The sequence below is a fragment of the Misgurnus anguillicaudatus genome, chromosome 21, assembly GCF_027580225.2.
Source record: "Misgurnus anguillicaudatus chromosome 21, ASM2758022v2, whole genome shotgun sequence".
Lineage (NCBI taxonomy): Eukaryota > Metazoa > Chordata > Actinopteri > Cypriniformes > Cobitidae > Misgurnus > Misgurnus anguillicaudatus.
The window spans coordinates 54036988-54055776 of NC_073357.2; the positions used below are offsets into that span (position 1 = coordinate 54036988).

General features: G+C 38.0%; 1 protein-coding gene across 4 annotated transcripts in view; it reads right to left on the reverse strand.

Moving 5' to 3' along the window:
- sbf2 (SET binding factor 2) overlaps nt 1–18789 on the reverse strand; it is a 183138-nt gene that overhangs the window by 61640 nt on the left and 102709 nt on the right. For all 4 annotated transcript variants that reach the window (XM_073859387.1, XM_073859388.1, XM_073859386.1 and 1 more), the window contains one exon: nt 2638–2706. In XM_073859387.1, coding sequence (XP_073715488.1) covers nt 2638–2706 — 69 coding nt within the window. The remainder of the gene's footprint in view (nt 1–2637; nt 2707–18789) is intronic.

The window sequence follows — 18789 nt, forward strand, 5'->3', positions numbered from 1 at the left end:
GCATGTATATATATATATATATATATATATATATATATATATATATATATATACAGTTGTGTTCAAAATTATTCAACCCCAACTGAAATTGATTGTTTTGGCCGGTTTGACATTGATTTTGATCATTCAGTCATCCTGCTTACAATTACATCAAAGAGGCATGTGTAGGTCAGACAAATATAACATAACATTTATAATGAAATAACCACAAATGTCTTTTCTGTGCTCACATCATTTTCAGTTTTATTCAACCCCCAAGTGACATTCAATCTTAGTACTTAGTACAACATCCTTTTACAGTTAAAACAGCTTTTAAACGTGAAGCATAGCTTGACACAAGTGTCTTGCAGCGATCTACGGGTATCTTTGCCCATTCATCATGGGCAAAAGCCTCCAGTTCAGTCACATTCTTAGGCTTGCGCACTGCAACTGCTTTCTTTAAGTCCCACCAGAGGTTCTCAATCGGATTTAAGTCTGGTGACTGCGATGGCCACTTCAAAATGTTCCAGGCTTTTTTCTGCAACCATGCTCTAGTGGATTTGGAGGTATGCTTGGGATCATTGTCCTGTTGAAAGGTCCAACGTCTCCCAAGCCTCAGGTTTGTGACGGACTGCAACACATTGTCATCCAATATCTCCTGGTACTGAAGAGAATTCATGGTACCTTGCACACGCTGAAGTTTCCCTGTACCTGCAGAAGCAAAACAGCCCCAAAGCATGATTGACCCCCCACCATGCTTCACAGTATGCAAGGTGTTCTTTTCTTCATAGGCCTTGTTTTTCCTCCTCCAAACATAGGGTTGATCCATGGGCCCAAACAGTTCTAATTTTCCACAGAACACTATCCCAAAACTTCTGTGGTTTGTCCACATGACTTTTGGCATACTGCAGTCGACTCTTCTTATTCTTTGGAGACAGCAAGAGGGTGCGCCTGGGAGTTCTGGCATGGAGGCCTTCAGTACGCAGGGTGCGCCGTATTGTCTGAGCAGAAACTTCAGTACCCACATCTGACAAATCTTTTCTCAGTTCCTCAGCAGTCACACGGGGACTTTTTTCCACTCTACGCTTCAGATAGCACACAGCAGTCGCAGTTAGCATCTTTTTTCTGCCACGACCAGGAAGCGTTTCAACAGTGCCCTTTGCCTTGAATTTGCGAATGATGCTTCCTATGGTGTCTCTTGGTATGTTTAACATCTTTGCAATCTTCTTATAGCCATTGCCCTTCCTGTGAAGATTAATCACCTCTTCTCTTGTCTTCCTGGACCATTCTTTTGACTTCACCATGTTTGTAACCACACCAGTAAATGTTTAGAAGGAGTTGAGTATCACAGTCATTTTAAAGCTGCCTAATTGGTGCTTATTAGGCTTTATTGCTGTTACCTGACATCCACAGGTGTTTTCAATACCTGATTGAAAACACTTCAATGAACCTCTGTTCTTCAGAGTGGTAGTTCTTTTTAAGGGGTTGAATAATTGTGTCAATGAAGAATTCACAAAAGAAACATTTACTACTATATTACAAAACCAACTGATGTCATTTTAGTTGCATATGGTTCTTTAAGAAGTCATTGTAGGATTTCATTCTGAATACAATTACAAATGTACACTAAATTCCCTAAAACCCTTAACAGCATTGGGGGTTGAATAATTTTGAACACAACTGTATATATATATAAATTATACTAAATATACAAATATATATACACATGTAAACATTTCTTAAACATGCATGTGTGTGCATTTATCTATACCAAGTTATTATACACAGTTCACACACACACACACACACACACACACACACACACACACACACACACACACACACACACACACACACACACACACATATATTATGTAAACAAAAACCTTTATTCTGCTATAGATTATTCGCAATTAATCGATATGCATCCCCACTAACAACACTCAAGATCTTCCTTTAGTATACTTAAAAATCTAATTTACTGTTGTTTAACAAGGACAGCTTGTTTTAGAAGTACAAACAGGTGATTCAGTCACGGCAAATGGACATCAGGATCTCCATTATAATATTTGAGGAATAAATCACACGTCCCCTGTGCAAAGTGAATCACTGAACGAATCAAGAGGCTAAAGCACAAACAAGTAAAAAAATAAAAGTTGTGAGTCGGTTATGTCTGTCTCTATGACAACATTAATGTGGGTATGCGTTGAATCTGTGCTGAAAGCCTCAACTCCCTGCAGCCCTTTGGATTTTTGGAGAAGATAAAGCCTTTCCTCCCTGCTCCCCGTTGTATCACATTGAAGCAGTCATGACTGTCTCTGTTAGCCATTTCCTTGAGTGATGGCCACATTAGATCTAAGACCGAGCATGTATTACATTATTTTTAGTTCTTGAAAAGGAAGTCAAGTGCTTTAACATGTTAACTAACTACAAAAATGTAACAAATCAAGACTGACAGCCCTGAAACCATTGTGTGTCGATTTGGATAAAAATTTGGGGTGGGGTGAACTACAGCAGCCATCGAACAAACATACCTCACGGCAACAGGTGAAAAGTGTGCCCGTCCCCCAGCTTTAATGCACACTAATGCCAGTGTTGATGTGATGTGATTAGGAGACGGTAACCAGAGCCGCCAGTCTGATCTCTGCTTTCACTTACCCGGTAAAAAGCCGTCGTCAAAGGCAGTAATGCAGCGGCGATAGTGTATTCCTCTGAGCTTGAACAGTCCTGTGAGCAAACACAGACAGAGAGATGTCAGATGATATCACTGATCCAAATTGAGCTCAAACATGACATCACCTGGCATTTATTTATTAATATAAGCTTATATAACGTTTCATCAAGTTATACACACAAATACATCAGCGTTAGCATGCAAATACATCGTTTTTGTCCTATTAATAGAAATGGGTTTATTTTTTTAATTATAGATGATGACTTTATAATTACAGTAAACAAATTGGCCCATTTAAAACTGTATTCGTTTTTGATTTAAACCAACCGTAACGTTTTGGGCATATGCTTTTAATATGTTATATAATCATGCCGTGACACAACTGTCATGCTTTTCCAATTTTAAATTTGTAAGTAATTTCTTATTTTACATTCCTAGCTGACATGATGGTGTCTCGGACAAAAGAATTAAATGAAAAACAATGACGGTTGCATTAAAAAGACTTACTGTTTTGGGAGTGCCATATTATGTTTTATAGGAGATTCTTGGAAACAGCGAAGCCAGATGACCTGACTATTTATCGAAAGAATAGCTATCAGTTTAATAGCCTAATAAAAAAATCTCCCTAAGAAATTCCTTTTCGTTACAAAAAAGCGGAAAAACAGATCAGACGGTTCAGAAAATACATACAGAAAAACTCCAGCGTTACGAAAGGTTCACTATGTCACTTTCTATACAGGAGAGGAATGCATTTTAATATGTACATAAGCCAGCCACCGTCTCTGCTCCATATCTTTGCGTAGGAATCTACATGTAACGACAGCGTAAATGTAAAACATCAGTTTCTGCACAAACCGTGCATGCCTGACCCCCTATGGGTGCTGCAGTGTAGACGATTTCTCTGGCGGCTTTCAAGTTTCCCTGCCGGCTGTGGTTGAACATACAGGTTTGGAAAAGTGGAACATTCCTTCATTCTAAGCTTCTGTAGACAATTAAATCAATGGAAATGAACTCGAAGCATAGTCTGTTTTTACTTACAATAAAATAATTCCACGGGCTAAGATTCAGAGACCATTCTGCTCTGACATTTATTAGGAAAACTATAGTTTTACTATAAAAAAAAGAGTTTCTGCAGTGTTGTGCAAGGTGTTTTTATACAGTACAGTTGATAGGAGTTTAAAGGGGTCATAGCATGAAATTCATACCTTTTTCGTACCCAGAAAACGTAAAAAAAGAACAACCAAGTAATTTTGTTTTGGTAAATCATTCTCAGCAAGGATGTGAAAAATTAGGTCGTTCAGATTTCGCCTGTTTTGTGACGTAAGTAGCAAGTCTTATTATAATAATTCAATTCAATTCAATTCAATTTTATTTATATAGCGCTTTTCACAATACTTAATTGTTTCAAAGCACCTTTACATTAATAGAAGCAGTAAAAGCAAAGAAAAACGACAGCACAACATAATACACGATAGCATAAGCAGTCAAATTTGCTGCGGCTATGACTCGACATTATAAGCGAGCGTATTACTAATGTAACGTCTAGAAGAGGAAGCTAAGTTAAGCCCAAGAAGGCTGCCTCCCCGGGGTAAAAAACCCCATAGGAGAAAAAAAAACCCGGGCTGTTTAGCCGAGGAAATAAAAAAAGTCCTAGGAGGGAAAAACCCTTGGGAGATATATATGTATATACACACATATAAACGGATAAGGAGATTAAGCGGAGATTAAGCTGGTTCTGTCGGTGATCGTTGGTCAGGCATCAGCTGGGCATCACGTTGAAGGACGACCAGTAGATCAGAGGTGTGCCGACTTTCACATCTACCGGAACTGGGTCTGTTTGTCCCATTGTCCTTAATGGATAGTGCCCCTTAATCTGCACTATCCAATCACGGCACTGCCATTTAGTGCAGTGAGAAAGAAAACATAATTGAAAGCACAACTGAGTTTCAATTTCAACAAACCACTATCATGGCAATCAGTGTCTCCATTTCATTAACTCATTTGCATCTTAAAGGAAAACACCGCCATTTTCCAATATTTTACTATGTTCTTACCTCAATTTAAGATGAATTAATACATATCTATCTTTTTTCAATGCATGCACTTTTAATCTTTGTACAGCGCTTCTTGATTTAGCCTAGCCCCATTCATTCCTATGGCGTGTAACTACTCATGTAACAGTCTTTAAATAGGGAAAACATGGAAGTGTTTGGTGGCTTCTAAATTCATCCCTGTTTGGAGGCGCTGTACAAAGATTAAAAGTGCACGCATTAAAAAAGATAGGAATGTATTCATTCGTCTAAGTTAAGGTAAAAACGTAGTAACATTTCGAAAAACGGTGGCGTTTCCATTAAAGGACACACCCAAAAACAGCAAAATTTTTGCTCAGACCTACAAAGTGGCAATTTAAAAGGAAAACACCACCTTTTTTCAATATTTTATTTTGTTCTTACCTCAACTTAGACTAATTAATACATAACTATCTTTTTTCAATGAGTACACCTAATCTTTGTACAGCATGTCGTGAATGTGTTAGCATGTAGCCTAGCCCCATTCATTCCTTAGGATCCAAACAGGGATGAATTTAGAATTTAGAAACTACCAAACACTTCCATGTTTTCCCTATTAAGAGACTGTTACATGAGGAGTAGTAACACGAGTAAGTATGGTGGCACAAAATAAAACGTGGTGATTTTTAAGCGGATAAAAAAATGAGAACTATATTGTAAGGCGGAAGAGGACTTAATTTGCCGCACTTCGACCAAAGACTTATTTTACAACTTTAAAAAAATCTCATATGACCCCTTTAAAGGAATAGTCTACTCATTTTCAACACCAAAATATGTTACCACCCCAACCAAGAACTGTTGACACATCCCTCCACCATCTGTGCGCGTGCACGCAAGCGCCGGAGCGCGCCGCGACGCCTCGACAGCATCCAGCCCAGCCCCATTCATTCAACTGCACCATCTAGAGACAAAGTCAGAAGTGACCAAACACATCAACGTTTATCCTATTTAAGACGAGTAGTTATACGAGCAAGTTTGGTGGTACAAAATAAAACGTAGCGCTTTTCTAAGCGGATTTAAAAGAGGAACTATATTTTATGGCGTAATAGCACTTTTGGGAGTACTTCGACTCGGCGCAGTAACACCCTCCCTCTCCCATAATGAGAGTGAAAAGGGGAGCGGACTTTTCAGGCGAGTCGAAGTACTCCCAAAAGTGCTATTACGCCATAAAATATAGTTCCTCTTTTAAATACGCTTAGAAAAGCGCTACGTTTTATTTTGTACCACCAAACTTGCTCGTATAACTACTCGTCTTAAATAGGAAAAACGTTGATGTGTTTGGTCACTTCTAACTTTATCTCTAAATGGTACCATTGAATGAATGGGGCTAAGCTAAATGCTATCGAAGCGTCGCAGCGCGCTCCAGCGCTTACGTGCACGCACACAGATGATAGAGGGATGTATCAACTCTTCTTAGTTAAGGTAATAACATATTTTTATATTGAAAATGAGTAGACTATTCCTTTAAAGATTTTTAGGATTTTAAAAGTTTAGAAACACTTGATTGAAATGTTTCTCATTATTATAAAAAGTGTTTAAAGGCACAATATGCAAGATTTTTACCACAAGAATTTTCAAAATAAAACACAAACAAAGGCAAAGCTTAAGGCCGTTATAAAGAAAAGTGGAACGATGGGAAATGTTGTTTTCAGCATCTAGAGATGAGAGTATGGAATTCAGTAATCATGTTCACAGATAAGGTAATGAATTCACCTTTTTTACCTGTATGTTTGATCACATTATTTTATGCCATGATAATGAATTAGCTGCAAGGCAGAATAGTTGCGTGTGAGATGCTGTATAACCACCACCTCCGCATTTGTCCACACAGGTTGCCTTAGTTATTACAACCGAAAACTTATATAACTAAATAAATAAAAGGCCAACAATTACAAGGGATACAATTTCTAAAATAGGATTTACAAATCCTTTGGAACTTTTGGGATAATCTAAGTACACAACTCCATGAAATATATCACACTGTGGCAGTGGTTTTTGGAAATTGACATATTGTGGCGTTAATCTAAGATGCATGTTTAAAGGTTTGTTGTCTACTTACTTTGGTAGACAAAAAATATATAATTCGGCCAACACATTAATTTCTTTCTTGGAGCACTACATTTTATTTATGAAATGGATGACTTGGACAAACAATGAAGAAAAGCTGCCAATAACAGCCCATAATAGATGGAAATTCCTTCAAGTTTGTTTAAAATCATCTCAGCGTAAGACCTCAAGAAGCCGCTTGTTAAAATGCCAAAAGAACCATTTGTCAAATTCCAGACAAAAGGAGACAACACTGAAGATGCCAGAATATAGCACAGATTTGATTTATGTTGGATGCTTTTAGTCACAAAAACATTTGTGTTATATCATAGCTTTGATTAGTTAACAATTATTGTAAAATGTGACACTGGACCACAACCATAAGGGTTAATTTCTTAAAAAAATGTAGATAAATACATGAATCATTAAATAAATAAACTTTCCATTGATGTATAGTTTGGAAGGATAGGACGATATTAGGCCAAGATACAACTATTTGAGTGTGCAAAAAAAAAAACAAATAAAAATATATTGAGAAAATCGCCTGTTGTCTAACTGTTCAAATGAAGTCCTTAGCAACACATATTACTATAATTATAAATACATTTTTTATATATTTACGGTAGGAAATTTACAAAATGCCTCCATGTAACATGATTTTTTTACTAAATGTTTGAATGATTTTTGGCATTAAAAATGTATAATTTTGACCCAAAAGCAATGCATTGTTGGATTTGCTTCAAAATATACCTGTAAGACTTAAGACTGGATTTGTGGTCCAGGGTCACAAATGTGGAAAAATATAAATAGCACATTTTTTTCTATTTCATCTATTTATAGGTACCAATATTACATTTACGCAAATGGTAAACGCTTTTATCCAAAGCGACTTACATTGCATTACAAGGTATACATTTATTCAGCATGTGTGTTCGCTGGGTTAAACCCATGACCTTTTGCAGTGGTAATGCATTGCTGAGCTATACAGGAGCAATATTTAGCTATAAATACTAAAGTATACTTTGTACATTATTTTCTGACAGTGTTGGCATATCTCATGTACTTAAATGCAAGTTCTCACTCAAAGTGTGAAACATTGTGTCAGCGAGAGGTCAAGATGTCCGGTCAAGAGTGTTATATAGCTATACAGCTGCCGCTCAGCACACATGTTATTTTACACATCGAGGAATGAGTGAGGATGTCATGTGCCCGTGTCTCACCGCAAACCATACTGTACGTGCTCCCGTACGAGTGTCTAGTGCACGTGGAATATGACACGTCCCTACAGCCTGCGCGCCAATGGACTTTGCAGTAATAGATGTGACTCAATGGCATCCTGTCTGACTCATGTTTGCCTCCTCACAACACTCGCTCTGAAGCAGGAAGAGCAATATGTCAACTTCCTATAAGACAAAAGCGTTATTTCGGGTACTTTCTAGGAATGGCTTAAAAACAGCTTGTGTTTTTTAGATTGTGGGGATAAACGGAAATTGTGGTTGACAAAGAAGGTGTAAAGAGCATCAACAGTTATGTTTGTCTGAGAGTTATATTTAGGATTTTAAACAACCCCCAAGGCGCATGTAACTCGTCCAACATTCCATACCAATGACACCACTAGGCGGCCATGTTTGCAAGACCTCTTGGCAGTGATTTCAGTCATGCAAAACTAAATTCCTATTTAAAGGCACACTCCACTTTTTTGAAAATCAAATGTTAAACTCTGCTCCCCTAGAGTTTAGCATTTGATTTTTACCGTTTTGGAATCCATTCAGCCGATCTCTGGGTCTGGTGCTACTACTATTATCATAGCTTAGCATAATCCAGTGAATCTAATTAGATTCTATTAAAAACTTGACTCTTTTGTAATTACATTGTGTACTAAGACCGACTGGAAATTAAAAGTTGCAATTTTTCACAATGATATTACCAGCACCCGGAAATAGCAGGGGACTATTTTTGGGCGCTGCATAAGATCATTGCGCCTTCTGCAGCCATGTTACGGCAGCAAAGTCCTTAGTTATTACGCCAGAATAACATTTACATTTAGTCATTTAGCAGACGCTTTTGTCCAAAGCGACTTACAAGTTCTGTCTTCGCAAGGTTAAGCTGGAGATGGTGATCTTTGATCCAAAGTGAGACGTCCCTCAGGCATGCCGAGATGCGGGCAGAAACCGTGCGATCATCAGGGTGGAACGACAATTGTAAGGACAGAGCCCAGGGATGTCATTTAAATATCGAAAAGAGCAGCGGTCTAAGCACAGACCCTTGAGGCACCCCGGTATCGAGACGTTGGGGTTCGGAGACGTCACCTCTTCAGGATACTCGAAATGACCAACCTGAGATGTACAACTTGAACCATAGAAGCACTGTGTCAGAGAAGAGTATAGTTCCTAGCCATATCGGCCTAGAAAATCACAACTTTTAATTTTCCATCTGCCTGAGTACACAATGTAACTACAGAAAAGTCAAGTCTTAAATAGGAAAAATATCAAAACTCTTTTGTCAATTTTGAGCGCGATGCTAATGCTCTAATCAGATTGAATGGATTATGCTAAACTATGCTAAAAGTGGTACCGCCAGACCTGGAGATCGGCTAAATGGGTTCCAAAATGGTAAAAAATATGATGTTTAACTCTAGAGGAGCTGGAAAATGGGTTGAGTATTCCTTTAATTGAATAGGAAAAGACGGATATCTCTAAAATCACAGTATACATCCCCTCCCCCAGAGAGTCGTTAGTCTTTATTGATTGATGATTGGTTTAACTTAAAGGTGGGACTTCCATCAGCAGAGCGGCCATATTGAGCCATACAAGATATAATCTTGTTATATCCGATATCTTTGATGATACCTTATCCAATAACCCTAGCAATCAACTAGTAACCACCCAAACGCAACTGCAACCAAATAGCAACAACCTGGCAACCATCCAAAATACCATAACACTGTATCTGCATTTTTCTACAAGCAAGTACCACTCACATTAAACCAGTTACTGTAAATGAACAATGGAGTAACATGTTCATGTTCATTTTCCTTCACTTCTCCCTGCTAAAAGAATGACCTTTCTATTGCAATCCGGTCAGCCACATCTCTTGCAACATTCAAAAAACAATTAAAAACACATCTCTTTCAAAAACACTTGACATACTGTAGATAAAGAACAAATTTCTATCTCCTCTCTCTTTTTAGTAAAAACAAAACACTAACTCTTTCTCTTAACAGGTATTGTTTCGGAATAGTGAAAACATCTTAGTACTGTATAAGCACCTTTTGTACTATTGCATCACTATGACACATCGCTTTTATTGTTTTTCTAATCTTTGCAGGTCACTTTGGATAAAAGCGTCTGCTAAATGCCTAAATGTCTATAGGTTTGGTAGAAGTAGTCAGGAAACCTTTTCCCTTCTGCTGTTTCATGGTTTCATGGGAAGGTATCCAGGGTAGGCTGCACTTGCTCAACATGGGAATAACGCACTAGAAAACTTCCCAGCACATTTATTTCTGAGGCTTTCACTGAGCATTACGTAAGCTCATCTGGAGGCCGCAATGTCAGATATCACCCACTGATGGTTCTTATTTTGAGGAGGAGAATTTAGCACAGTAGGACACTGTGACAAAACAACTGCAGACAAATGAGAAAAAGAATTAAAATCAGCAGGCGGTTTCCAACGTGGTAAATCGCAGTGCCGAAAAACACGGTTGTCTGAGAGAACCCAGCATGCCATACAAACGATTATCTGTCAATCAAATAACTCATTTGAAACATGTAGGTGACAGGTTTAAAGAAACAGATGAAAAAGGCAATTCCAGCATTATAGATGTGATATTTGCAGTCAAATCTTGTTTACATTTTATTATATTTTCATAAATCCCTGATGATAGAGTCCAGACATCAGAAAAATATCAGTCTATACGCATGTTTTCTATTTTAGATGAGGGAAACGTGTGCATTATGGATGTGACAAAAAATGACATATTTTTGGAAACAACATACTTTGTAGGAATTTTGTAAATTAAAATGCACAAGCCAGAAGCAATAATACGCAACAAACGGAGAAGGGACAGCTAATATTTATTTTATTTTCATTTTTGTATGTGCATTTATGAGGAAGAAAGAACAGTATGGACGGGACAGTCACACGGATGCACCATTAACTCTTTCGCCGCCATTGACGAGATATCTCGTCAATTAAGAGAAAATGCTTCCCCGCCAATAACGAGATTTTCCGTCTTCCCGCAATACCGCTATTATCCACCCGGAAGTAGCGCCTCACATGAAGGAGAAAGAACTCCGTGTATGTTTTAAAGATCGCTTCTGCATCTGATCTCTATCAAAAGTCCTTCGCAAAAATGAAATTTATCTCAGCTTTTTGCTCAAAATTGGGTGTTTTTGAAGAAACCTACCCATGTTTGAGAGGTGATTATCAATATCAATATATCATATGTATCAATATGTATCGAAATATCAATATTTTTGACAACACTAGCACCAATGCAGGCGTAAGCCAATCAGAACAGCTCATGCAAATAACCTAGTGCAGAGCCAGTCAATTACGTTTATGCCGGAAAAAAGAGGAGAACAGAGGAGGTTTTTTGTTAGGCGCTCAATGCGAAGCTCGTCATAACATGTATGTAGCTCGTCATGTGTGTGGTTCTTCATTTCAAAATATATGTTCTGCCCGTGGAGTGATCCTATGTGCATCATGCGTCTTGTCAAAATAAGTGCCTGCTGCAGACGCGTCTAAAGGGTTTTTGATAAAAGAGGGAGTGTCTTGCATGTATTTTGTGAACGTGAGCGTCTCTTTTATCATAAACGGTTTTGACGCGTGTGCAGCAGGAACTTATTTTGAATAAACACGTGATGCACATGGTTCACATGACGCAACAAACACATATTTTAAAACACAAGCAACACACATAACACTCCGCACACTTATTTTGAATTTGTGCCCGTCGGATGAGCAGTCACGAGCCGGCACTGTTGCTTTGGATCTTTTAAGTGCGTTTTCCTTATTTCAGCCCCCTTTATTTTTCACACACTATGGTTTGTAAGGCAGTATTTCTTGTGAAGCTGCTATGAAACAATCAAAGTTGCTATAGTACAAATACATTTGAATTGAACATGTAGCATTACTCTTAGTGTAGCCAATTATATTGGTTATACATATATATTATTTGATATATGTTTTAGGTAGGGGGTCCTTCACAAAAGGTTATTCATATTTGGGGGACCATACAGCCCAAAATGGTTTTTCTATGGCATCATGTAGCACCTTTATTTTTAAGTGTGTAGCGGTCTGAAACAACATGAATGTAGATGATGACAGGAATTTTATAACTAGGAGTGAACTGTCCTTACATCAGCACACCTTTAGTACAAAGTGTACGCTGTTTTTCTCCAGCAGCCTATAGGATGAATGTGAAAAGCTCAGATTCACTGCCCTTCACCCCCAGCACAGCATAAAATAAATGTGTGACTGACAGACGGGTTAAGTATTTGCAAGGGCCCCCCGTCGATAAAGCAGGGCCCATAACCCCGCCAAACAGGAAATGACTGGGATGCCATAGTGCATCTCCACTTCACAGCATGCCAGACCTCTGCTGGGCTTGCACAACAGCAAGCTCCACAATCAGCTACAGCTGGACAGATCACACTGCAGAACAAAACAGGATTCTGTAAATATGCCTATGAGAGTCATTAATGGGCTTGTTATGAGCTTGTTTTAAAAACGATACGGCTTAACATTCATTGCCTGGTGCGATAAGCACAGTCCAGGGCAGTTCATTAACTTTAAAGCTTTAAAATAAAACTTCGTTAGGAGCCATTATCAACAAAAAATGCTCAAAGAATGCGCAAAACCCGCATGTTAAACGCTCACGAATTTCCGAGAACTTGCGCAAAACCACGCGATCTCCACAGGGATGCCGAATTTTGCGAAGAAGGGACATAACTTCGGTCTCTGAGTGCAACATCTGTCGAACACTAGGCAAACCTGTCGACCTCAAACAGATGGACTCAGAGTCCAGATGCCTGAAATCATACTTGTGTTTAGACGACAAATCAAATTGTGTACATACTATAACAAATACTTTGGCAACAACTATAAATGCAGTCTAGTTACTATTTCAGTACAAAAGTATACAAAAGTGTAATTGTTTATGTAAAATGTGATGATTAGAGGAAGTGGGAATATACGTGTATGGTCTAAAAAACGTTTTAAAGAGCACCTATTTCATTGCTTAAACCAGTGGTTCTCAAACTTTTTCCGCGTGCGGCCCCCCTTCTGTACGGTAACATTTTAATTAAACAAAACATATTAAGTTATACAAAGTTGTGCTGTTGGTTAGTAGCCTTATTTTTTTTAGGTTTAATTACACAGAATTTATGATAAATGAATGTATTTTATAAAATGTCATAAAACTGGGGCCCCCCTGGCACCATCTCGCGGCCCCCAGTTTGAGAACCACTGGCTTAAACAACATGAACAAAAGTTCCGTGGTATAGTCACAAAATATTTTGTTCATTTATTTGTGTCATTGTCACGGATCTCCGCATTTTTCCGGACCTTCTTTTCCGTGTCAGTTTCATGTATTGGTTACTCATTGGTTTTCCTATTTTTAAACCATTGTCGCTTGGGTTTGGGGTTAGATTGGGGGTTTGCGTTAGGTTGTCACTTTATTTATCCGTTTATACTATTTTTTCTGGATTTTTAAACAATTGTCGCCTGGCGTTAGTGTTAGAGTTGGGTTTGGGTTAGGATGTCATTTTATGTAACAGAAAGTCATTCTAACCTCAAACCCAAGCGAAAACGGTAAGAAAATAGAAAAACAATTGAGTAACCAAAATGTGAAACTGACATGGAAAAGAAAGTCTGTGGTATAGACACGGAAAAATGCGGAGATCCGTGACAATGACACGGATAAATGGCAAAATATTCCGTGACTATAATAAAATTCGTGAGATCAGGTTGGCCAAAAACATTATTTTGTGTATTTGGTATAATACAATGTGTTCACGTGGTTTATGGTAAAAAACACATTATTTTCCACATACCGTACATTTTTGTAGCTCCGGATTTCACTCTCTTCCTGAAACGCACGGATTTGAAAAGCTTTGTCTCCCTGATTGGCCAGCTAATTTGTACGTTGTGATTTGCCTGAATACCTCTGACGTCAGCCAGAAACATGACGTACCTTACCATATTTTTTTAATTTTCTGGTTGTGTTTTATGTGTATCCTACAGCTTTGCAACAGTGTAAAGCGCTATACAAATAAAAGTAAATTGAATTGAACAGATCTTTCATCCTTAATTTAAAAGTAGGGTATCACGTTTTGAAAAATGCTAAGGGTAGCCGACTAGCAAATGAAATCACGATCTCCATTTAAATCGCCATCCAAAGTAACACCTCTTTCAAAACACATGAACACGCACAGATAAGATGGTCACATCTCATGTCTCATTCACCAGTGAGAAAACTTTGCAGTACAAAGTGAATAACATTACCAAATTAACCAACATAAACAACTGGTTTCGGTTGTGTAGACGTAGTAACTATATAGTTACGCTAATCCGTAAACGAAAACAAATTTCATAAGCACCACAATGTTTAATCAAAGTAGAATATCTGAATCCATCTCAATACAAACATATTGCGTACCAACCTTACCAAAATTAACAGTGCAACGACCCTTTCAGACCCTTTGCCTTCTGCAGCTGTTTGCATCTCGTGGTAAAGCAGTAAAGTTACAGATGTTAATTTGGGTATTTTCTCTTTGCTGATCCAGGCAGTTTTTGCTGTTGTTGTTTTAAAAGATGTCTTTCGTTTTGTGCCTCCTGTGTAGGTTGTCAATTCAGCAGGAAAGTTTGCCATTATCCTCTGTTTACAGACGGGAGGTGAGCACAGGTGAACGCGCCGATGACGTATGGTGTCTGCGTGAACAAGCTGCGGGGGGGGCATTCAAATTACGCTTACGGATGAGGGACAAAGAAGGCAACGTCCGTTCGGACCGAGATCTATGATTGGTTGAATATTTTTTGGTCCTACGCCTTTCACAGATGACATCAATTTCTACAAATACATTTAAACAACTTAACATGGTGATTGCTATCAGAATGTGAGGAGACTTAACCAGCATAACTAAAAATGTTTCTGGATCAAATGAGATACCCTGCCTTTAACAAGCATAGTTAAAAGTGCAATGTGTAACTTTTATCTACATACACCGCCTTACACGGAAGTGTCCGCCATGTTTGTCCACAGCGTGTGTTGCCCCAATGTTGTCTCAGATGACGACATGTTTGTCCTGTGGCAGCTACCGTAGCTTCTCATTGCATTTCGAAATTGAGGTTGGTTGCAATTCACAATCTCACACTAAATAAAACCCACATTACACCTTTAACACAAGCCATATTATTATTTGTATCAAAATCAAAATCTATTAAAATCTAGATTTTATTTAGGCAAAGCCTATTACAAAGACAAAAAGATAAAAAATTATTAACAGAGACAATTGAACAAATGGCAACAGGGTTATTAATTTGGCAACAGTGAAATTAATACTGATTTATTAAGAAGCAAACATTTTTTTATAGGTTTGTTTTTCCTGATAACACATTAAAAAAATCATGTCTGTGATTTATCCGAGTACAAACATTGTTTAAATAGTCTGGCCCAGCAATATTTAGTGCAAACGTAAGAAAAACATAATACATAATACTTTATTAGAGGCGATGAGAGTGTAATATGAAAACAATTATTGGCTAATATGCTGTTTCTGTCTTGCAGTAGATCATCTGAGGCGAAGCCATTGACCCCAGCACCACACAAGAGCCCAAATCATGATAAACTATCTAAAAAATGTGGAGAACGCTTCTTGTCCTAGAACAATATGTCAGTGTGATATAACAATAAAGGCAACAGAAAAAAAATAATTAAAATATTCTTGTGATGATTTTCTTGATCTTATTAGACATTATTTATTCTGTAATGAGAGTTCTGTTCTTTAAAAACGGTACATAGCTTTCATGAACCTGAACATTTATGCGAGTTCTCAAACACCAAGCACACATCATTCCAGTGATGATAACTGAATAGCCCAAAAGACTTCCAGGTGTTCAGGTAGAACTTTGATCACTTAAAAGTGATGTTATTGATTTACGACATACACAAAACAGGAAAAATTACATTCAAAGTGTGAAAAATGCTTTTCTAGAATGAATGGATGGATGGATTGATGAAGACATCATTGAAGACCAGCGATTAGACACATGATTCTCACTACCTTTTATTATAGGCTTAAAAAAACTGAATACAAAATGTTAGGGGTTACCCCGAATAGTCAAAGATTCGATGCATCGATAGAAGAAGCCTGATTCGACTACCAATGTCACTGTCAAATCGTCGCAAAAGTCTTATGAAATGAGGATCATTCAATTTTGGCCGTATATGGGTGCACATTATCTGATTTCACATATAACAGCTTTAATATATTAATATACAGCATATTATGATAATGCTATGCAAATAATATGTGAAGTAGCAGCTTTCAATAAATATTTTTAAAATGCTTTAATAAATCCAACAACCCCCAGGACAAGGCTACACGTCCATAAGAGGTTTCTATGTTAATAAACCATTCCCTCTTTGGTTCTACAGTTAAAAGACAAAGCTGGGAATTATGGCGATACTTTCGTTCTTTTAATAATTTCTTTATTTTATTTTATTTATAAATCACTCTGGGTTATCTAATTTATCTATTTGGCTTGTGTTTTGTTTCCGTGCACTTCAGGCATTTGGCACATATTTGTTCTGCACCTTGTTACCTCTGACTAATTTTTTTTTTTGTAAATTTATTATAAACATAAATTCTGACCTAATTTTGGATTGCTTTTTGTTGTATCAATGTTGCACTTTTGCGAGTTGGCCATGCTGGCACATGCAATTTAGCCGAACGGGCTAGGTCCTCTGCGTCTCATATTTAGGAGTTCATCAAACTTCTTCTTCTTCCATTATTTTCTTAACGCCATTCTAGCATCTACGGCTATATTCATGGCGAGAACAAGGTAATCCATACACAAGTTTCATTCAGACAAGTTGATTCATACACAAGTTGGGGGAGGGACAATTTGGTATCTCCAAATTGCCTAACTTGCATGTTTTTGGCCTGTGGGAGGAAACCGGAGTACCCGGAGTAAACTCACGCTGACACAGGGAGAATATGCAGAAACTCCACACAGAAAGGGCACCTACCCTAGCCAGGGCTCGAACCGGGAACCTTCTTGCTGTGAGGCAACAGTGCCAAAAGTGTCAAAAAAGTTAAACTATAAGATATAAATGCATTGTCAGTTTTGTCTTTGTTCTTCACTTGAAAGACAGTTTTGGTCACTTTAACAGAAAGTTGTTTATGTGTGCTGCTTGTAAAAGAAAATAAAAGTTATCCATTTGTACCTGGTCTGGTCCCCCTCCCAACCCATGCACACACACATAGATGATTCGACTATCGGTCGACAATAGAAAGATTCCACAATTCTGATTCGAATTTGTAAATCCTTAGTCGAGGACATCCCTAGAAAATATACTGTTAAGATGGATGAATATAGAGTAGGTAGGGGATATTAAGAGACATTATGGGACACCGGCAACAAAGTCTTACAAAGCTTAAAGGAATATTAAATTTTCTTAAAAGAAAAATCCAGATAATTTACTCACCACCATGTCATCCAAAATGTTGATGTCTTTCTTTGTTCAGTCGAGAAGAAATTATGTTTTTTGAGAAAAACATTGCAGGATTTTTCTCATTTTGATGGACTTTGGTGGAGCCCAACATTTGATACTTGACTCAACACTTAACAGTTTTTTTTTGTTGAGTTTCAAGGGTCTGTGAATGATCCCAAGCGAGGCATTGGGGTCTTGTCTAGTGAAGCGATTGTCATTTTTGACAAGAAAAATGAAGAGGATGCTCTTTTAAACCGCAACTTTTCGTCTAGGTCCGGTCCAGCGCGACCTAACGTAAATGCGTAGTGACGTAGGGAGGTCACGTGTTACATATATAAAACGCAAATTTGCCGACCATTGAAAAACAATAAACTGACACAAAGACATTAATTAGTATCAGTTGACATACAACAACATAGGAACGGTCCTCTTTCAACACATTTGTAAACACTGGGGCGCAGTATCGCGTTCGTCCTCTGTGACCTCTTGACGTCATGACGTATTGCGTGGGGTCACGCTGGCGCATCACGACCGTATTTAGACGAGAAGTTGTGGTTTAAAAGTGGACATTTTTTATTTTTCTTGTCAAAAACGACAATCGTTTCGCCAGACAAGACCCCCACGCCTCGCTTGGGATCGTCCATAGTGATTTGAAACTCCGTTGAAAAAACTGTTAAGTGTTGAGTTAAGTATTAAATGTTGGGCTCCATTAAAGTCCATTAAAATGAGAAAAATCCTGCAATGTTTTCCTCAAAAAACATAATTTCTTCTCGACTGAACAAAGAAAGACATCAACATTTTGAATGACATGGTGGTGAGTAATCTGGATTTTTCTTTTAAGAAAATTTAATATTCCTTTAAGCATGGCATAAAGGCTGGTCAACACTTCAGCTTATTCCACCAAAGAACCGCCTACTTGACACAAACGTAAATTGACCGCTTACTTGTTTACTGCGTGTCTCAAATAAAAATCTTGTTTTGTTGCTATAAACGTAACAAACACTGTCGACCCCAGGCATTAGTTTGACTTGGAAGCACTTGTTGTAACAGCCAGGCGAACTGCAAATCTGACTTCGTCCCATCGGACTGATAAAAACTTGTTCAGACTTTTCCCAGAAACTCTATTAATCTAGCCAAATAAAGACTGCAGCTTACTGTTTTGACAAAAATCCAGCCATTTCGGGGGCAACACAATGAATCCACACAGTCAGGAGGCAGACTGTGGGCAAGCCAGTTACAGCTAACGCCAAAAACGCTAGAGAGCGCCTGATGACATCACAAAACACTAGCACTAGCAGTGCTGT